This window comes from Lissotriton helveticus, chromosome 8, assembly GCF_964261635.1.
Source record: "Lissotriton helveticus chromosome 8, aLisHel1.1, whole genome shotgun sequence".
Classification (NCBI taxonomy): Eukaryota; Metazoa; Chordata; class Amphibia; order Caudata; family Salamandridae; genus Lissotriton; species Lissotriton helveticus.
The window spans coordinates 301,457,706-301,480,251 of NC_136069.1; the positions used below are offsets into that span (position 1 = coordinate 301,457,706).

At 46.2% G+C, this 22,546-nt stretch overlaps 1 protein-coding gene across 4 annotated transcripts in view; it reads left to right on the plus strand.

Annotated features, from left to right (window-relative positions):
* The window catches only part of PARP4 (poly(ADP-ribose) polymerase family member 4), a 2,216,130-nt gene that overhangs the window by 335,348 nt on the left and 1,858,236 nt on the right, over positions 1 to 22,546 (plus strand). For all 4 annotated transcript variants that reach the window (XM_078657066.1, XM_078657067.1, XM_078657068.1 and 1 more), the window contains one exon: positions 16,311 to 16,494. In XM_078657066.1, coding sequence (XP_078513192.1) covers positions 16,311 to 16,494 — 184 coding nt within the window. The remainder of the gene's footprint in view (positions 1 to 16,310; positions 16,495 to 22,546) is intronic.

A 22,546-nucleotide genomic window follows, 5' to 3' on the forward strand; every position in this document is an offset into this window, starting at 1 on the left:
ACATGCAGTCACCAAGAATATATATGCCAGGAAACCAGTTTATCGGTTGGAAAACAAAGTTTCTCCCGAATGCGAAGACTCCATTCAGAGGATTTCTGTAAAAAAGACGGAACTACTCCGAAAAACAGAAAATAGTTAGATATTGCCATCCAGTGACAAGCGGAGGACTTGTGGCAGCTTAAGCGATGTCCTACCTGCTTAGTGTGGGACCACGTGTGCGCGAGCATTCTGAATATCGGCAGAATTCCCTCTATGTGCGCTGTGTACATGTTGTCGGTATGTTAAAAAGCACACTGGGTTATGCTTAAAATATGGTGTGTACTCTGTCTTAAAAGTAATGGCATGGTGATCTCGGGGAGCTTAAAAAATGAAATTAACAGGCGATGGGTCCATCCATTTTAGTTCTTCATGGAAAGTAGACTCCCCTCCTCTTCCATCTCTCATTGCGGTTATAGGGGTGTCTAGAAGTTATGCTTTTTCTGAGATATGATTTAATAATCTAATAATGTCTGAAGCTAATATATGTTGTATAATTCCAGTTTGAGTTGGGTGAATTAGCGTTTTCAAGCGTGGTTCCAATCTGTTGGTTCAGATGTAGGTAGGGATGTCTAGTAGTTGTGCTTTTTCTGTGACATGACTTAATAATCTAATAATGTCTGAAGCTAATCTACCTTTTATAATTCCAGTTTGAGTTGGGTGGATTAGAGTTTTCAAGCGTGGTTCCAATCTGTTTAGGATTTTTGCATTTGTTTTTACAGTTAAAGTTAATGCTGGAAATAGGAATGTAATATTTTGGGGTCAAGGGAATCATTTAATTCCTCAGGACTGTCAACTATGATTGCTTCTTATGATTGATCCCGTTACCAACCCTGTATCTGCATAGTGCTCCAGAAAGCAATTTGATATGTTGTAGGATGACATCTTTCCATGGATTTCACTTGTTTTAGCGTTTTCTTGTAATTTTCTGATTACTCTCTCATTTGTGGTGATAGTCAGAATGGGAAGGTATTTAGATAGTTTAGGCAAGTTTTGTAGGAAATGGAGTTACTACAGGAGTTTAATCTGTAGTAAAACAGGTAAAAAAACAGATTGTATGGCATTTTTGGTAGTTGTTTAGCCTTATTTATCCCCAATTGACGATATTTTTGTTCTGGACTGGTTTTGTTTCAAGATAATGGGCAAGCAGTCTCTACCAGTTTTATTACTCTGCTAAATTTTAAGTCCTTGTTGTTTTTGACAAAAAGAGGATCTTATTGAAACTCGTATTTAGGAAGTTGAGTTCATTGATGGTATACTTTCCATTTGTTGTGCCCCACATCCAAATCCATAGTGCATACTTGAGTATTACACTAGGTATAGGTGCAGAATGTAGGTAGTATAAACACATAAGGCTCATCTATTTCTACCAGCATTTGTTCTCTTTTGACTTTGCCTTACTTGCACTATGACACATTTTATATTGTCCCACACAGGCATTTGTTTTTAATAGGGACTACATATAGTCCTTTTTTATTTCACTTATTCATCTTGACAAGTAGAAAAGGCCTTTAGATAACATACCATACATGGACATGTGTGAGGGTGAATGTATTTGACATGCATGTGATGATTTATATATTTCTTTACTGTTTTCAGTTCCTCTATGTGTATATTTGTTTCTCTTGGTTGATATAACTCTGGTGGTGGTCCTCATTGGTAGTATTACTTTAGAGTTGTATTATCTTTTTGCCATTTTCTAGCTCTGAGGAGGTCAATTGGAAATCTAACCAGTGACAAAACAAGTGTTCACTAACAAGTTGATTAATTTGTGCAAGACGTACATGACCTAAAATGTCTGTGAATAAAGCTTCAAACTAGTCCTCTCATACTTTCTGCCCTCATCTCACCATTTCGTTCATATTTTAGCACACTAATATTTCCCTTGTTTTCCCATGACCCACCTTCCATCTCTTCATCCCTATTCATTTCTTTCTTTATCTTTCCAGTCCTTCCCCTCTTTTGTTCATTCAGTTAATCCTTCTTTCCCTTTGTTATGAATAATTTATGTACCTTCCTTTATTTTAAAGGTATTCATAAGATACTTCAGAACCTATTATATCCCTTCTTTTTTTCATCCCTTCTGCATTAATTCACCTGTTCCCACTTTTTTCTACCTCCCTTCCTTTCTCACAGCCCTGCTTTCTTTCTGTCTTTCATTCTTTCTGCTAGCATCCATTTATTTATTTCCCTTCTATCCCTTGCTTTAGGCCTACTTTCCTTTACTACAGCCTTACTCAAACCTCATGTCTCCATCTTTCATTTTTTACTATTAATCTCTTCCCTTTTAATACTATCCCTTCCTCCCTTCCTTCACTTGTCTTGTTAACCCCTCCATGTTTATCTGTTCCATCCTTTAACTGCTTGCTTTCTGTCTTAAATCATTTCTTCATCCTTACCATTTGTCTCTTCTGTCCTTTTTGATTTTCTAAGTTTCTCTTTCATCTCCCTTCATTTCCTCTTTCCGCAGTACAACCCACATAGCATGGTCTATTGGCATTGGCCAGAACATTGTGAAGTGTTACCATTAAAAACAAGCATTGGAAAAGCCAATAGGGTTCTCCTATGCTATTGACTTTGTCAATGGCTTTTTGCGATGTTATACAGCAACACAACTGCTCTGCGGCATTGCTGAAAGTTAGGGGGAAAACGCTCTAGGACCGATCAGCGCGGACAACGAGGGCAGCGATCTGTGTTTTTTAGTGTGGATTTATTCTTTGCCGTCACAAAAAAACATTTTCAGGAACAAATCACCATAACACCTTGACAGCAAATGTAAACCAACAGAATATTAAAACACACATGTATGCATCAATCTTTTAAAACAAGCCAAAACCTGAGGATGCTGGGCAAAACACAAATTAGCCAATAACTAAACAAGTAAATGACAGCCTCCATTTATAAACGAATGCAAGTCTGCAATTTACTTAAAGTGGTCTGAATTTGTCAGAAGTTAGATGGTATCTGGTTTGACAGCAATCATGCTTTTGATCATCAGATGGTCAACTGGCAGGGGTATGTTTTGGCATCCTAAACATGCTTCATAAAATCATGGGATTACTCCCGAATGTGGCTGAAAACTGTACTGTAATGTGCTATACCTGGGGACTTCCCAAAGCAGCATGAGAGCTCTTCATTCATTCAGAATGCTGCGGCTAGAATGCTGCTTAAAGTCACTTCGTTTTCCCCTACCGGTTCTGCCCTGAGAGATCTTCATTGGATATGGAGGAGGGATAGAATCTCTTTTAGAGCACTTTGTTTTTGCCACAGGATTATGAACTCAAGAGCCCCCTGTTACCTAAACCTCCTGATTAAACCGTACCTTACTACTCGTCATCTGAAGACGGCAGGTTCTGCACTGGTTATCGTCTCAAAATAACAAGAGCACACATGGGAGGTCGCTTCTTCAGCTATCACGCCTCAAAACTGTGGAACTATCTTCATGCTGAGCCAAGGCAAGAACAGTCTGAAACTATCTTTCGGAAAAATGTAAAAACTTGGTTTTTCAGACAACTGTAATATCTCTTGTTCTTTAGGAGCCAACTCTATTTCCCTGGTGTAGTAGTGAATTTTAGCCTGGGGATATACTCTGTTGGAGTAACCATTGCGCTTTAGAAATAGGATAACATAACACAGTGAAAAATGTTAATTCAGAAAAACACATACTGTATGTCAGCAGTCTTAATTGAAGGGAGTATGTTTACATCTTCATCTTCAATCTAAGCGACATGTGGCCAAAATGTATATTTCGGACATTGATCACATGCAACAAAGCTTTGTGGTGGCTAGTTGTTTGCAGTCAGCTTATGGAAATATCTGAGAACCCAAACTTCAGCTCTTATGATTTCAAGTTGTCTTGCAAGTAAAAGCAAAAAAAACCAAATCAGAGCGCAAGCTGCACGGACGAACACTAATCAACAATTCAATGCTCCAGGAAGATGAAATACCCTGCAGCAGCTATTTTGAGTGTCGAATGTCCCAAAAAAAGTAACATTTTTTCACAATAAACAGTGGCTAGAAAGTAGCAGAGTTGCTTGGTGGGAAGAGACAAAGCCAACTCTGTGTGCTACATGGCACCTCTGTCCTGCATTGAAGAGTATGAGCTAGAAGGGTGGAGGAGTCCCAGTTGGTATGAACACTATGTATATGTCTCACGTTCCGAACCTGGTACTTTCCCACTCTCTCTCTCCTTGCAGAATAAAGCATATCATGATTGATGTTTTTTGTGAAATTTGATAAAAATGTAATCATTACACAGAACTTCAAGCAGGTATAATGTATGTAACCTTCAGTGTTTTTTGTCAGATTCTGTGGCTTGTGGAAGATTTGTGCAGTCTCACACGGAGCAGTGTAATGGTAGATTTATAATTAAGGAAATGCTCATCTAACATTTTAGAAGTCAATGAAGGTTTCCATGAATCATGGGTTTCATTAGTGGACTGTCATATCTCAAAGGTGTCTCCTCGAGAACCTCTGAATGGGTTCAACAGTAATCTCCAATGCTTTTGAGACTCAGCGCTCAGATCTGATTCCTGGTGTATTCCTCCCATGGGTGGGGAGAGAAGGCCATTTATTTGTTCCACCGCCCTGAGAGTATCCAGCAAAGGACTGAGAACCAGGAATTTTGTGGCCCAGTAACCGATAACAGGGACGTTACTTGTGGGTCATTACGAGTACCTAAAACTATCTTTAGTGATTTCCATGTTCCTTATTCGTTTTACCCATATAGTAAGATTTGTGATGATTTCATGAGGCTCAAAGGCTGTATGCAACAATTGTTATGTATTTGGTATCGACGATCATGTGATGCACCTTCCTTTAATGTTCTGATTGGATTAAAAGGCATGGAATGCGACTTCTATACTTCTATCATTAGGTTCTATTATACCAGTGCTTGGAGTCGGTTTGCATGTTCTATTTTCACACACTTATCAGAAGCTTCCTCGGAACGCCCACTCATGCAATGCAAGTGTAACATCGTTGATAAAGCATAGTGACTGATTATCTTGGTTTTACTGCACTAGTAATACAGATTATAACACACTTGTCTACTATCCCTACATGTTTTAAAAAATATATTCATTTCTGAGAGTGCAAGATCTTGTCCACTAGATTGGATTTTACTCTGAATTAGTTTCTTACTCCCACCTTATCCAAGGGCATATCTTCAACTCTTTACAGATGTTCCCTTTTGTATTACAATCCAGCAGTATGGAAAGTCCCCTTAACCATACCTTTATCTGAAACTGGCCAAATGTTCTCAAACACATTTGGCATCAGTCCATGTTACTTGAAATAAATATGTAGCAAAATTGCTCTGTAAGAAAACATCACTACACCTTTCCATTTTTACACACATTTTCCCTGTCTTCGACCTGTTTCACTATGTAAGTTCTCTGGAGATATTTAACAGGAAAAGCATGAGTGTGTGAAATTAGTGCCCAATGTGTAATTAACAGTCAAGCACGAACTAGAATCTGGAGTACACTCCTGGCTCTGGATGAAGGCCATTGTCTTTTGGGCATTTGAATTCAAAGATGTGACTGTGTGGAAGGGGACAGGCAGGGGGGACAGTTATTTGTGTTTAAGTAAGCGCCACTGCTTCCGGTAAACTACTGAAGCACCTTGCAGAATACCACCATATATTACTGGCAAAAAAGCAATGCATGATGGTGAATTCATTGCTAGATCAAAAACGTCAAGGCTGAAAGTAATTGCAAGATGTAGACGTGGTAGAAGACTGGATAAAGAGGCGATCATTGGCTGGCAGAGAGATGGTTTCCTGGGTGGGCTGTGTGACTGAGGTGGACCTTTGAATTGAATTGCAAAGAACGTCTTTGTTGGCGTGGCAGAAGGCAAGCAGAACACAATGGTTTGCATTGCCACTGAGGGGGCAGCGAGAAGGAGCGAGGCTTATCCGGCATTGGGGATCCAAGAGAGGGGAGTGACTCTAGAATGAGCGGCGATCTAGAGGGTAAGAATGTCACAGAGAATTTTAGGGCCTAGTGAGTGGCTGGGCCAAAAGCTCTTTCTGTGCCTGAGTCTACTGATACGATTCCACGTACTGGAGAGGCGGACACACTCAGTAGACTTCTGTGGGTTGTGTGATTGGAGAACACTGGTGCTGTAAATACTGGCGTGGAGGGTCAACAGAGCTTTTAGGGCACATTAGGGCACTTCCTGCTTCAATGAGGGATTGAGACTCCGCTTGGGACAATGACAGAGCTTCACAAGCTCTAGGATACATGGAGGCAAAACTAATAAGATCCAGAACATCTAAATCCTTGTTAAACAGGAGTGAAATGAGTGCTGTGGAGCAAGTAGCACCAGTAGACAAAAACCCTCCTGCATGCAGAATGCATAGATGTCAGAACATGTAGGGTGCAGCAATATGCACACTTTTCTTCTGACTTCTGGTCTCCAGAGTTTCAAAGCCAGAATTACAGTGTCATTTCTGGTGTTGGTAAATCAGTGACACCACCCCTTAGTCACCTCCAACTTCATAATTCTGGGGATGGGTATGAGTTCTATGAGTAGTCTGTTAAGGCAGTATATCAAGCTCTACTTGTCTGCCCTAGGCTGAAATATATGAATATGTCAAAGAGGTATTCCCAGCTCCTTACATTTTTCTAATTAAATAAACACCCCTTCCCAACTTAGAAGCCCTAACAGTGTCAGGCGTTGTTAGACTTGGGCCTTAGGGCAGGTTCACCCCTAATCTTTTTGCCTTTATTTGTGACCCTGTGTAGTGATTTTTGGGTCTTGGCGCACTTTTTCCCTGTGTCCCAGAGTGAAAGTGCGTGCGTGTAGTATGGCTGGCCTGCCCTCCCATAGGAATGCATGGGGAATGTGTGTGCCCTGGTAGTTCCTGATGTGTGGGGAGTGCAGGCTCGAGTTTAGTATGTATGAACTCGTGAGAGCGAATGCTGCGCAATGGTATGTGCGGCTTGTATGTGTCTAGAAGGGAAGTGCTACTTCTGGACATTGATGTATGTGTGCAGTGAGGATAGTGGAGCGTGATTGGCCGGAGCTGGCTGGCATGCCAGGCTCCAGGAAGTCTGGATGGGTCTGCCCGGTGGTGAGTGTGAGATCAGCATGAGTGATGTGTGGGAGGAGTAGATCTGTGTCCTGGATGGGCTGGGTTTTTCCCCACACAATGCTGGCTCCGCCCCCCTGTGGTTTGTCTAATGACCCTAGCCTCCCCAGTGAATGAAAGGGGTGGTTGGGCCATCAAGGGTACTCCCAAGCCAGCTGCAACTGGTTTCCCCCCACCCTGCACCTCCTAACAAAGGATTTCTCTGTATAAATATGGGGCTGCGTCCCCACAGAAATGGTTCTACTTGTGGATCCTTGCCAGAGGGGGCTGTTGCTGCTGCTGGGGCCAAGAGGACCGCCACTTGGCTGTCTCCCTGCCTGGAGACCCAGTGTGCTGGCTCTGGCCCTGCCCTGCCCCTCTGCCTGCCTCCAGTCCCTGCTGGAGCTTTTGCTTTGACTTAGAGTGCCTGGAGGCGCTCTTATTTGATTTATAGCGCTAGGCGCGCTTTCCTGGTGCCCCAGCGCTCAATAGCGCTTTGCTGATATTTCTAGCGCTAGGAGCGCTTTCCTTTAGCCCCCAAGCGCTGGGTGCGCTTTATTTCTATTATAGCGCTGTGGAGCGCTTTTTGCCGCTTTTTGGCATAGCGAGTGCCTACCTCGCTTTACCTTTATTTTGAAGGCCGGTGCCACCCGGCATTGCCCCGTGGTCTGTATTTATTTTCGAGCCGGTGCCACCCGGCATTGCCCAGGACATCACCGCCGCAGCCCGGGCGCACTGGAAGCTGCCGGGCCGCCGCGCTGCCTGCAGCGACCCGGAAGTCCCGCCTCCTGACCCCCAGGGCCGCGCTGCCATTGGCGGCCCCGGCGGAAGTCAGGCGGCGTGTGGAGGAGACAAGGCCAGGCAGGAGACGAACGAGGCAGCCGGTCGTGTCCCCGAGGCTCCCCGAGTGGAGAGAGGAGCCCCGGGACGAGAGGAGCCCCGCCCGCCCTGAGACAGCCGGTGAGTGAGGCAGAAGGGAGGGGCGCCGGGACACATTGTCGGTGTCCGCCCCCTCTCCCCCCGGTAGCGCGATCTCGCGCCCATTGAGAGAGTGAAGCCACGAGGGCTTCAAAGCGGCATACCCTTGGTTTTCTGAGCGGCCCCGGTTGGCGTGGGCAACGTGGGCAGCATTGCTTTATTTTGAGAGCCACGAGGCTCTGAGGGGCCATTCTGTTCTTTGAGCCCGAGAGGCTCCACCCGCCCGCATTGGTTCTTTTCGAGCCCCGAGAGGCTCCAGAGCCCACAGTTGTTCTTCGAGCCCAGCGAGGCTCATCGCCCTCATTGATTGCGAGCCAGAGAGGCTCTGGGGGCATTTTTATGATTTGAAGAGCGCTGAAGCTCTAATTGCGCATTTGTTTTGCGAGCCACAGAGGCTCTAGGGGGACACAGGCAGTTAGTTGGTTGTAGCCCCGAGGCTCCCACGCTGTGTCTCCCCACCTGTGTTCTTGAGCCCACGCGGCTCCAACGTTTGCCCAGTGCATATTTACAACTGTCCAGCACTTAGTGGACAGTTGCTACGTTTAGGCTTTTGTGTCTGTGCTGCCTGCGCAGACCCCCTGACACTGAGACTCAGGGCATTCCGCCCCTTTCGAGGCCAGTTGGCCTGAGGGACATTTTGAGTGGTGTGCTACATTCACCCTGCGCATTGTGATTTCTTTGCTATATGATTCTTGCGCAAAAGTTCTAACCTGCACCTCTGAATGTGTTTTAATGTTACATGTGCAATTCTTGTTTATTATTACCTTTGCTAAAAGTGACCTGCTTAGGTAATTCTTTATGTGTTTATCCCCTTTGCTAAAAGTGACCTGCTTAGAGGATTGGTTGTGTCATTACCTTTGCTAAAAGTGACCTGCTTAGGTAGTGCCTTGTTCTTTTATTTCCCTTTGCTAAAAGTGACCTGCTGAGAGGAATGTTGATGTTTAATTGCCTTTGCTAAATGTTACTTGCCGAGGTGATTATTTTAGGTTTCCTTCCCCCTGCGTGATTTCCCTACAGAGACTAGGGTGGCGTAGTAGGTGATAGGTTTTCCTTCCATAGGTCCTAGCTCCCTGCGTGATTTCCCTACAGAGACTAGGGTGGCGTAGGAGGTATTTTCCCTTTACCAGTAGTTACTGGTTGTATGCTACATTCACTATTTCTGTGTTACAGTCATTATATGTTGATGTGCTAAAGTGTTATACCTACAAGTATTATTTCTAACAAGTGCATACCCCTGACAGTGGTCCAGGTGGCCCTGTCCTGTACATAATCCCTTGTAAATCTTGCCCGTGCCTGTTGGCACATTGTAAAGTGTGTGTGTGTTATCTAATGTGTTTTTATTATTATAATACAAAGGCTATTTTTATATAACCTTGTGTGGAGTTTCCTTTGTGGTGGGCCTTTGGTTGTTGTCGCTGGGGTGCGCGCGCAAACGCTTTACACATCGCCTCTGAGATTAGCCTTGCTGCTCGCGCCACGTTACCTAGAGGGTGAGCGGGGGTTATCTTGGTGTGTGACTCCCTAGCCCTGACCTTGGAAATGGTGATCCCTGACTGACCTCGACGCAAGCCTTGGCCAGCCAGGGGTCCCGTTTCTAACATCTCTCCACTCGGGGAGCCTCGGGGACACGACCGGCTGCCTCGTTCGTCTCCTGCCTGGCCTTGTCTCCTCCACACGCCGCCTGACTTCCGCCGGGGCCGCCAATGGCAGCGCGGCCCTGGGGGTCAGGAGGCGGGACTTCCGGGTCGCTGCAGGCAGCGCGGCGGCCCGGCAGCTTCCAGTGCGCCCGGGCTGCGGCGGTGATGTCCTGGGCAATGCCGGGTGGCACCGGCTCGAAAATAAATACAGACCACGGGGCAATGCCGGGTGGCACCGGCCTTCAAAATAAAGGTAAAGCGAGGTAGGCACTCGCTATGCCAAAAAGCGGCAAAAAGCGCTCCACAGCGCTATAATAGAAATAAAGCGCACCCAGCGCTTGGGGGCTAAAGGAAAGCGCTCCTAGCGCTAGAAATATCAGCAAAGCGCTATTGAGCGCTGGGGCACCAGGAAAGCGCGCCTAGCGCTATAAATCAAATAAGAGCGCCTCCAGGCACTCTAAGTCAAAGCAAAAGCTCCAGCAGGGACTGGAGGCAGGCAGAGGGGCAGGGCAGGGCCAGAGCCAGCACACTGGGTCTCCAGGCAGGGAGACAGCCAAGTGGCGGTCCTCTTGGCCCCAGCAGCAGCAACAGCCCCCTCTGGCAAGGATCCACAAGTAGAACCATTTCTGTGGGGACGCAGCCCCATATTTATACAGAGAAATCCTTTGTTAGGAGGTGCAGGGTGGGGGGAAACCAGTTGCAGCTGGCTTGGGAGTACCCTTGATGGCCCAACCACCCCTTTCATTCACTGGGGAGGCTAGGGTCATTAGACAAACCACAGGGGGGCGGAGCCAGCATTGTGTGGGGAAAAACCCAGCCCATCCAGGACACAGATCTACTCCTCCCACACATCACTCATGCTGATCTCACACTCACCACCGGGCAGACCCATCCAGACTTCCTGGAGCCTGGCATGCCAGCCAGCTCCGGCCAATCACGCTCCACTATCCTCACTGCACACATACATCAATGTCCAGAAGTAGCACTTCCCTTCTAGACACATACAAGCCGCACATACCATTGCGCAGCATTCGCTCTCACGAGTTCATACATACTAAACTCGAGCCTGCACTCCCCACACATCAGGAACTACCAGGGCACACACATTCCCCATGCATTCCTATGGGAGGGCAGGCCAGCCATACTACACGCACGCACTTTCACTCTGGGACACAGGGAAAAAGTGCGCCAAGACCCAAAAATCACTACACAGGGTCACAAATAAAGGCAAAAAGATTAGGGGTGAACCTGCCCTAAGGCCCAAGTCTAACACGACCCCCTTCCAGCCAAAACGCAGGGCAGACCGATCACCACCGTGATGGGCTTCCCTGCTTGGGGCGATAAAACAAGGACGCGGGCCCACAACTGCAGGGACACCCTCCTGTTTTACGCCACGGTGAACCCCTAGGGTTCCGTCTAAAACTACTGTAGGGACTAACTGGGGTACCCCACTGATACTCTCCAGCTGCCCTCGGCGAGGACCAGGCCCTAGGCCATCCAGGTACCACTGGATCCTGCCTACTCACAAAGTGGGGGGTAGTAACCCCTGGCACATAACAGCCATGCTCCACTCTTCCTGTCTGCAAGACAGGGCTAGACTTCCACTGGTTCTCCAGCCTAGGGTCTACAACCTCAGGCGGACCAGGAGTCTCAGGGAAGGCTCTCCTCCCCTTACCTCTTCTCCTAGGGTTCCTCCTCCTCCTGCGAGGGGTTCCCTCTAAACAACATTCTCCCAACCTAGGGTTTAACCCCTCAGGTGGTACCGGGGTCAGAGGTGGGCTCTCCCACCCTCTGCACCCCCTTCCAGAGTCCTGCTCCCTCCCAACCGGGGCGGTACTTCTGGAGAAAGAACTGGTCAGGACACTGATTACAGTAGTCCCACCCTTCAGGTCAGGCAAATCCTGAACCTGGGCCTCCAACCTCTGGTCTAGAACCTTTGGTGGAATCACTGCCTGGCACTCCAGGACTTCTGGGGACTCAGATCCTATCCCCAAATCACTCCTTTCACTGGACTTCTGTACTCTCCCTCCTGGAGCGGTACTGCCAGCTTCTAGGACCATAGAAGCTCCGCTTACAGATGCTCCAGGTTCTCTACACACTAGGAGATCTCCCTCAAGTGAACTAACAGGCAAGTCTAGGTTCCCTTCCTGGTGTTCCCTAAAGAAACCATCCAGGCTCTGTGACAGGGCTTCGGGCATCTGGGGACTCTCGGTCACACACTCACTCCCGCTCCACTGAGACAGGCAGTCAGCCCCTACACCCTTCTCACTAACCAAGGACCTAGCTGGGCTACTCTCACCCTCTTCCACCACACTGGGCTGGAAGACACCTGACCCACTATTGTTGGAATCATCCACTAGTGACTCAAAAGAACCTCTCGCACTTTCCCAACGGTCTGCTTCCTCTGCCAGTTCATATGGCTCAGACAATCCACACCCTAACAGGTGCTGGCGCAACCCTGGATAAACAACACTGAGCAACTGCTCTCTGAGAAACATATCGAACAATATGTCCCAATCACATTTCGTGGGCTCCCGTACCCAATCACACAGGGCTCCACAACAGTCATCCACAAAATCTTCCCAAGACTGATGAGACGGTTTCCTAAGGTTCCTAAACCTCAACCTATTCTCCTCCTCTGGGGAAACAGGAACCATACTCGGGGAACTGGGAGTGGGACTGTCCACACTAATATTTAAAAAGCTGCCACCACTGGACTCCACCCTCCCTGGGGAATCCAGACAATTACAATTATGCTCAGGGGAGAACCTACTCTCCCTGAACAAGGCCCTCTCTTCCTTCCTATCCAACCACTCCTCTGGGGACAGGGAAAGGGATGGGGCGCTGGTACTGACACTGGACCCAGCAAGGGACTCCCTATCTATGGGGTCCTCACTATCTGCTGACATCCATCCACTGTCATCATCATACCACTCACATTCTTCAGGGCTCTCCACAGACTCACCATCCTCATGACGTGCGGCCCGGGCCCTCTCTCTCTCACTGTACTCAAGATCCCACTGACCCTTTTGCCATTGGATCAGGCTGTCCCTAAGCTGGGACTGAGTATCCGACTCACTCACCTCCATGCCTCCCTCTTCACAGAATCTGACCAGCTCTGACCTACTGTACCTAAAAAGACAACAGAGATCAAAAACAGGCTCCATTTTGGCGGACGTTCTCAAGAAGAGTTTGACACAGGGAACCTGGGGGTCTGAGCTACACAGGAGTATACAATTATCACAATTCAGCAAGATTCCTATCTCAGAACTTGCACTCCACTATCCAGCGTAACACACACTCATTCACACACAACCCTCCCCTCGGACTGGTAAGGCAGTTTCTACCACCCCTGATTATCTCAACCTGACCACTAGCGACACAGGTACCAAACTCTGGGAGCAGGGCGGGGAACAAGGTACTGGACAAAATACAAATGACACCTTTCAGGAGAAGCAAAACTGAACTTCCCTAAAAACAATAATCCCAAAATGTGGTTATCTAAAATTGCAGAGTTTTGAAGTGTGGCCTGTCGCCACTGTGGTACAACGCAAACGCAAGTCCAATCCGCACCGCTAGCCACCAATGTTAGAAACGGGACCCCTGGCTGGCCAAGGCTTGCGTCGAGGTCAGTCAGGGATCACCATTTCCAAGGTCAGGGCTAGGGAGTCACACACCAAGATAACCCCCGCTCACCCTCTAGGTAACGTGGCGCGAGCAGCAAGGCTAATCTCAGAGGCGATGTGTAAAGCGTTTGCGCGCGCACCCCAGCGACAACAACCAAAGGCCCACCACAAAGGAAACTCCACACAAGGCTATTTTTATATAACCTTGTGTGGAGTTTCCTTTGTGGTGGGCCTTTGGTTGTTGTCGCTGGGGTGCGCGCGCAAACGCTTTACACATCGCCTCTGAGATTAGCCTTGCTGCTCGCGCCACGTTACCTAGAGGGTGAGCGGGGGTTATCTTGGTGTGTGACTCCCTAGCCCTGACCTTGGAAATGGTGATCCCTGACTGACCTCGACGCAAGCCTTGGCCAGCCAGGGGTCCCGTTTCTAACAGGCGTTGTCTCTCCTGGACCTTTATAACTGCTTGTTCTGATGCTCTGATTCTCTGATGCCAGCTGCAGCATGGGAATGGTTCAGTTATACCAATATATTACATAATGAGTCTGGGCCTGCAAAGTCAACCTTATCAAAGAGCAATGCCACTATGTCCCATTCACGAGTCTCTGTTTTTCAGCCTATAGCAGGCGGGTTTCTAGTACTTGGACAGAGGCAAAAATGTGCGCACCAACAGAATAAGGATATTTGGGAAGTATCACCATTTTAATTAGGGTTATCCGGGCAGCTATTTAAAGTAGTTGGTAATTCCGACTGTCAACCTGAACAGAGAGTTTTTCGATCACCGGTCCATAGTTGTCCTTGATAACTAGTTCTTTAGATCTGTGTACGTTAATCTCAGATATCAGATAGAGTTTGTGCTCCACCTTGATGGGTGGCTCAAAAGTCGACAGGCTCATTGCATAAGGTCCTGGGGAAGATTGTATACCTTTCCAGTTTATCTTAATACCAGATGAGGTACGATGTGTTACAGTCTCGTTGATCACTGGTGGTAGGTTGTTCGCAGGGTGCTTAACAAACAGCAGTATTTCTTCGCATACTTGGAGAGGATCACTCACCTGTTGGTAAACGGCAGTCCTCAGTAGGAGAGGAATTCCCTTAGGTGACATGCAAGCGGTTCCATATCTATTGTGAATAGTGGGGGTGGTAAAGGATACCTCGTGTGGTGCATCTGCTAATATTTGGGAATGCTCAAGACGGACAGCTGTTGGCTTTCATTATAGCTAGGTGAGAAGTTAATGGCACATTTACCTTTCTCATCATGCAGTGCCCCAATTCAGTCTGCTAAGGACCAGCATCACGAATACCCTCCAAATGCAATCAAACATTTTATCATCTAAAAAGTACAACATTTCTAGTAGGTGTGATCTAATCTGATTATGCATTGCAACTGATGTGTGGATATTGTGAGAGTTCATCATTTTTGGGCAAACCCTGTCTGGTCTTTGAGGACTACACCATACTTCAAAATAGTGTGTCGATTAGCCACGTACCGAGCTAATATTTTGTTGTCCGAATTTAATGGGGACAGTGGTCTGTGTGACTGACATTTTAGGGTATCGCTGCCGGGCTCAGGGAAGGTCATTATTAGCACCTCGCTGCAGAATGGCAGAAGTATGTCCTGTATATATTGCCAGCGGGTGTGTGTGTAAACCACATAGATGCCTTGTATTACTCTGATATTCAAGATACATTTCCAGTTTGTAAGAGTAATTGTAATACGTGTGTTTTAAAGAAACAACCTACTTGCCACTGTAACAAATTTTGATTTTTATTATTTTGTAACAGAGGCCATAGTGGATGGTTTCAGCACTGGTCTTAATAGTTTTCCTTTTATGATGTTTTTTAAGCAACTAAACAATAATAGAAAATTGGAATGTTGAGAGCTCGATTGAAAATGACTGGCATGAGCCCAAAGCTCCCAGCATTCCAATGTACTGCTTCAGGTTTCTCCCTTCTTAATTTAGAACATTCTACTCTTTGTGGGTGGAATTTTCCAATAGCCTTACAGCCCTTGTGCCTCGGGCTGCACTGGTTGTTAACCCCTTCCATGCGTGTGCGGACGACGGCCGGGGGCCGTCCGAACCACGCCCACGCCATAAATCACCCGCACCGCGGCGGAATTTTCGCCACGGTCAAAGGGTTAAAGGCCATCTTTCTCGTTGTATGCCCTTGCCTGCAGCTCAGACCTATAACTTTGGTTCAGGGCCTTTTAACAACCAGTGTAGCCCTTGCAAGCAGGATATAAGGCTATATTAGAACACTGGAATATTGAGAGCTTCATTGAAGAAAATGAAGAGCCTCTGGCCGAATTGTTGTAGGCCACGTCCCTGGACTCCTGGCGCCATTATGGCTGGTATAAACCTTCGACTTGAACATTCCAATGTTTGTGTTTTCTGTTTCTCCCTTTTTAATGTTGCTGTAGGAGACTGGGTAAAGCAGAAAACATCTGGAGGGTTTCCCATTCAATTGTGATGTGCGAGACATTTTCTCCTCACACCACTTCCTTTGCAAGCTCAAGTGCTTTTTGAACATGAGGTATGCCCTACTACAGACTTCACTCCGGTTATCCCACAGTGCATTTAGCATAATTTTGATTTATTTCTTCGAAAATGTGTGTTATTTTTCTGGTGATAGAGGCAAGTACGCAGTTTCTCACAGCCTAACTCTTACTTGTTTGTGCCTGTTATCAGGACAGCTATAATATTATTATTGACTGGACGGGCTTGGTGAACCCAAAATTATTCTATTAGTTCATTGCTTCTCAGTGTCACAATTGCTCTACCTCTTTAATAGTAGTTTGTCCTGTTGACATGTTTTTTATCTTCTTTATTATTTAGTTAAGATGAATAGAGTATGCCATATCCATCTAATAAATGTTTAATGGGTGTGGTGGTATTCTAACTAATTATTCAAAATCAAAACAGTCTCTACATATGTCATTTGGTATGTTTATTTACACAGTACAAGCATGAAATACTCTGCTCCAACTCAAACGGATGGTTCGCGACTGCTGGTCATTTGTGAGGTGGTGCTTGGAAATTGCCTTGACCTGAAGAAGAAAGATTTTTCTTTGACAAATCCACCTCCGGGATATCACAGTGTACACGGAATTCGTAAAGCACCTGGTTTAGACACAGATTTTGAGGTATTGTGCTTGGTATCAAACAGTATACACTGAATTTATCATCGTATATTCACTTGACTATGTATGTTTGTTTAAAATGTTTTCCCAACAATTCTATTGTTTGGAATTTTATGCCAAATTAAACAGTTCAAAATTGTATTTTAAATGTGTTTAACATTCTTCTCTAAATGTAACTGTTCAAAGCTCTATCTGTAGTGAAAGAAACCTTTGACATTCCTTCCACACATTTAGCTTGCTACTCTCTATTTTTACTAAATCCTGTTTTGGGGAAATGCCCCATTCTCACTTTTCTTTCAATTCCTTTTCCTCTTTCTCTTTTCTCCCCCACCAATCCCCAGTTGCCTTTTTCTCTGCCAAATGCTTTCAGTCACAACATGAATCTACCTTACTACTCCTTCTATCCTTTGACCACCAGTTGTGATCCCTTCTCCCGAGTGGTATCCCCAGCCTATGCAGTGCACAAAGATAACATATTAGTGTGTTGCTAATATTTGTTTTGCAGAGTTTCTTTTCTACATGTGACAATTGTGTATGGCTTTTTAGTGTAGCATACTTAAGCGCCCTTGTTTGGATACATAATGGGTTTGAGAGATGATGCTATATGGTCAGTCATGGACTAAAATGATTGCGAAAAACATTGCTTGTCTATCCTGATGTAATCAATCAAATGAACTCCGAGGTTGACTCCTGTGAATACCATCTCATTATGCAGCATGCTGTGGCCTTATCCTGCAGTGTTAATGGGATGGTGTTGACCAGTCTTGCAACAGTTTGAGGCTAGTCTCTTTTAGGTCTGAATAGTGGAGCAGATTTCTTGCTGTGACTCCGCATTGGCATTTGAAGATCTTGTGTTCTGCAGACACAGAATTATCTAAACACAAGTATGCCTGCAAAAAATAGACTGCTATAAAGAAATGCCTGACAAGCTAGTATACATTTGCCAAAATATCCTGGCTCATCCATCTTACACAAGGATGTTAAGTAACGGTTTTATTTTTTTTAAAAAGCTATTCCCAAGTCTTTGTCTTGATAGTTCTACGTGGTTCTGGAAACTACATCCATCACTTTATGGTAGAGGCATATTGCTGCAGATCTTATGCTTTATCTCCTTATACATTTTGGGCCTGTTCATTCAGCTTATGCCATATACATTACGTTTGGAAGGTGTCAGGAATGCACCCATTCCAGTGAGGAAGAGCTAGGATTAGGATTCAAACAATAATCCACCAATCTTCCCTTTAGGGCTTCCAGAGAGTTGGAAAGATAACCTGACATTCTGGATCAACCTGCAACGGGGAAAGAGGGGTTAAGATTTTAAGGGAAGTCAAGGGAGAAGTTCACCACACCAGTGAGAAGCCTGTCACCAGAGTACTCTGCACACCCAGAATGGATGGCATTGGAGTACGAAATGTCAGAGTCAGCCTTAAGGTCCTGGTAGCACAAATAGGAAAATGTAATATTAATGTATGTGCTGAAGGCACACACATGAAAGGGAATACAGGGAGGGAAATGGAACTCCCTGGGTACTTTAAAGAAGATATTGAAAATGAGACTCAAAGACCCCAGGAAACACCCAGAGACCTGTAAGCACTTCGAGGACTTTCGTTTAAGCGCAGTCAAGGGAGTACTGCAGAAGCATTGAACCTCTAACTCTGGCGGAGCTTCCTTTCTGACTCCTAACCCACCCCTCGCGGCCCCCGCTCCGCGGGAGCCGCTCGTGTGCTCCTTGTTAAGGGAGTGCTGTCTCCACCATGGGGAACCGAACCTTGCACCTGAACATCCATAGGCTGACGGCGGGACTGCGAGGACCAACGTGCAGTGCGGCGTTGATCGGCCGCAGCTGGTCCTCTTCCCGCCCCTTCCATCGCAGGATAAAATCTTTGCTGGAACTTCATATGCTGGATGCCTTTCGTTTAAGCGCAGTCAAGGGAGTACTGCAGAAGCATTGAACCTCTAAACTCTGGCGGAGCTTCCTTTCTGACACCTAACCCACCCCTCGCGGCCCCCGCTCTGCGGGAGCCGCTCGTGTGCTCATTGTCAAGGGAGTGCTGTCCCCACCTTGGGGAACCGGACCTTGCACCTGAACATCCATAGGCTGACGACGGGACTGCGAGGACCAGCGTGCAGTGCGGCGTTGATCGGCCGCAGCTGTTCCTCTTCCCGCCCCTTTCTACTCCCTCCCTTACTTTTGCTGTTGGCCATCCCGCGCTCGTGGGACGCGCGCGGGCGGGCGCCGGGCGAAGCCCGGGCCAAGGGCGGGCCTGTTTGTGCCCGTTAGAGACCGAGTGACACCGGACCGGGCCCCCCCTCTAAGTCCTGTAAGTGTGGGAATTGCATGTTTGTATGACTTCCTCTGAAATTCTTTTATATTTTGTTTTTTAACTACAAATTTATTAATAGTACGCATTTCGTGCCTAGTACACCATTATGACTACTAGAGGAAGTCGGAGTAAAACAGCTGCGGGAGGGGCAAAGTTAATTGGCCCTTTGGATAATTTCATCTTAAGGGCAAATTCGGTCATAGATCAAGGCATCTCCCTTATGGAACGTAGAGTGTCTCAAGACTTAGCTTTGGCAAAGAGATCGTCCTTGGGACTCCTTGCATCTGCGAAAACCCCCGAGCAGGTTAGGAAAGCAGGCTCTTTGGACGTTTATGCTGACGTTCATAGTGTTCCTAACGTGGTAGATCTGTCAGCATCCCAACTTCTAACTGACTCACAATTAAGCCTGGCATTGGAAAGGACCCCGGAACTGGTCCTGAATCTAACACCAGATGACAGTAAAGGAAGGCAGTCTAGGGGAAGGAGGGAGGGCGCCATACCGAAACAAATGAATAATACTAAAACGCATAATGCTGGGGAGACCTGTAAATCATCTAATAAGCAAAGGGAGGAATCGGACCAACTTTCACTTAGAGGGCACGGACAATCATACGCAGATGCGATAACTGGGGCCCAGAACTTAATAAGTGTCGAGGCCTCTGCCATTCTTGTCGGAGACCCAAATGATGAAGCTGATGTGTCACTCCTGGCAAGAATGGGGGAGCTCTTTAAATTCCATCTCTCCCCAATAGAGACCAGATTGGCACATATAGAAAAACAGTTAGCTCAACTGAGCGTTCTCCCTAAGAACCCATCGAACCACGTGGCTCCTAAAGCCGGGGCTAGTAAATCCAATAAACCGAATAATAACAAACCTGCAGGTCTACCAGTTAAAAAAACACATGCCCCAGTGGTAACTGCAAAACCGAAGACCCCTATAGTTCGAGAGAGGAAAATGGTAGACAAACCCAAAAATCCTAGTGTTCAGCTCATACAGGAAGAAAAATCATTAAGGGCCCCCACTTTGCCCCCCATAAGAGATTGGAACAGGGGAGCCACAGAGGGTAGACCCACTGTTAACTTGCCTCCTGAGGCAAGCCCTTACGTGGTGGTCATGACGGGGGGTCCCGGAAGTGACTGACTACATAGAGGAATCGAGCTGGTCACTAAAGAACAAGGTCCAACACTGGCTTAATAAACATAGACCGCTCCCGCCAAATAGGTCGAGTAAGATTATAATGGTGCGTAGGGCGCCCTGGGTAGGGCATGAGAGGAAAACAATCCAGGGCGATTGTATTCTGGTAAATTTTGAGGACCCTCGCACGGCCGACCATATTTGCTCATGTGGAATGCAAGGCACCAGTGAAGGCTTTGAAACTAAACGACTTTCCTTTTTCTACCCCCTTAGGAATCGCCCGGGCCATGACTATGAGGGAAACTGGCGAAGAGTAGGCCATCAAGACTGGGGAGGGGATTGGGGTAAATGGGGTGGAAATTTTGATAGGGACTTCGCCTTCAGGGACACCTGGATAGGTGTCCCGACTGTCAACAGGTAGGGCTGCCTGGAGATGGTAGACTGACTGTCACCGACTATTGAACCCTTGATAGGGTGCCGGGAAGGGCACAGTACCCCCAATAGGAGACTTAAACAGACGGCCCATAGTAATTTAAAAACAACTCCTGTGTTAAAGGTTAAAGACAAAGCCGTGATGCCCTATAATCAAAACCCCATAGGCAAGGGGTCCATCAGGCTAGGAATTCAAGAAAATAAACATCTTGAGGGTAGTAAAATTAATGTGCTAGTTCGACAGAGGCTAATAAGCGAGACAGCAGGGGATGTTGGAGATAGAATTGTTCCCACACCCCAGCCAAGTTACACCTCAGATGTTATTGTATTAGATACAGGGACCCCATCATATGATCAAAGGGGAAGGATGGCCCTGCTCTCATGGAATATCGCGGGCTTGTCAAATAAGGTAAAGGATCCTTTTTTCCTGGCATTTATTGATAAGTTCGATGTAATCTGCCTCCAGGAATGTTGGGAGAAGTCTGAGATATATTTAGACGGCTACCATACTTACTCCACAGCAGCGCAGCCGACTAGTAGGGGTAGATGCTCTGGTGGCCTTCACATTTTTATATCCAACAAAGCTAATTTGACTGTTAAATGCTCAACTACGGGGGGGTCACATTTCTATCAAGTACTCTCACTTAAGGCGGGAGAAAACCAGCCTACAATCCTGATTAACCTGTATAATAATATTCCAAAGGCTGACCAAAATAGGGTCCTAGAAGAATTAAATGATGCCTTACGTGGGGGATTAGGTCCTGAACAGAAGGATAGATGCATTATAGTGACGGGCGATTTTAATTGCCATTTATGCCCCTACAGTGATACAAAGATATGCGGTATGGTGAACCTAAAGGGTGATCCTTGTACCCATTTCGAGCATTCTATGCTCGGGAATTTGTTTAACAACTTACTATTCGAGTGGGACTTAGGTTTTGCAAATGAATTTTGTAATCCACAGGTTAACTTCCAACCTACTTTTATTGGGCGGGGATCACGGTCAGTCATTGACTATACGTTGGTTTCTACAAGCTACCATCGTAGCGTCCTCTCATTTAAAACAGAGGATATCGCGCTTAGTGATCACTTCCCCATTAGTTCAATTTTTGATACTGGGCCGTGTGGCAGACAAACATCTAATGTAACTGAAAATCTTTACTGCCACAGGATTTCATTGACTAGAACCAATGGGTATGTAATTAAATGGAATAAGGTAAACCCTATAAATTTGCTGCAGAATCTAGTTGAAGGACAGTTAGAGGATTTTTTGACCTGTCTTGAGGAAAATCCTAACCCAACCGAGGTTATTGCAACATTCCATAAGATTTCTGCTCATATTAGCAGTAAATTGACAGGTACATCACGGGAAGGGGACAGGCGCAAGGTTAATGGTTGGTTTAAGTCCGAGTGCAGCAAAGCACACTCTTATCTAATCCAAACCTTAAACAAAGTACCAAAAAATATGTTAGATATTAAATTAGCTAGGGCATCTTATAAATCCACTTTACAAAAACGGAGAAAGGATTTGAAGATGGCAGCCTGGGGGGCTTTACTAAAGGCGTGTTCCTTGAAAGACAATACTGCTTTCTGGAAAGCGTTTAACGCCCCCTTCTTTGTGGAAAGGAACTCTGATCAGGTTGCGATAGCCATAGAGGAAAATGTCTGGGTCAAACATTTCACTGAGCTATATAAGAAAGATGACCTGACCAGACTAAAAAGCTCAAGTCCGGACCAGTTGACAACTACCGAGCCCGTTTCTTCAGATCTCTTCCCGTTAGATGTAGTTTTTTCTCTATCAGAGGTGGAATTAGCTTTAGCTGAAAGCACTAATAGTAAAGCCCCAGGACCAGACGGGATCCCAATAGATATTTATAAGGATAACGTCACCTTGTGGGCACCGCTTCTGACCAACGTGCTTAATAGCTGCAACGTCAAAGGCTTTCCAACAACGTGGCAGGAAGCGATTGTAGTGCCGATATTTAAAAAGGATGACCGTAACGGTCCTAAATGCTATAGGCCCATCTCACTTCTCGATTCCTTGATGAAGGTCGCAGGCAGAATTATACTAAATAGACTGCAGACATGGGCTGAGGATGAAGCCATCCTTTCTAAATATCAGTATGGCTTTAGGTCTGGGTTAGGCACCGTCGAACAAGGCCTA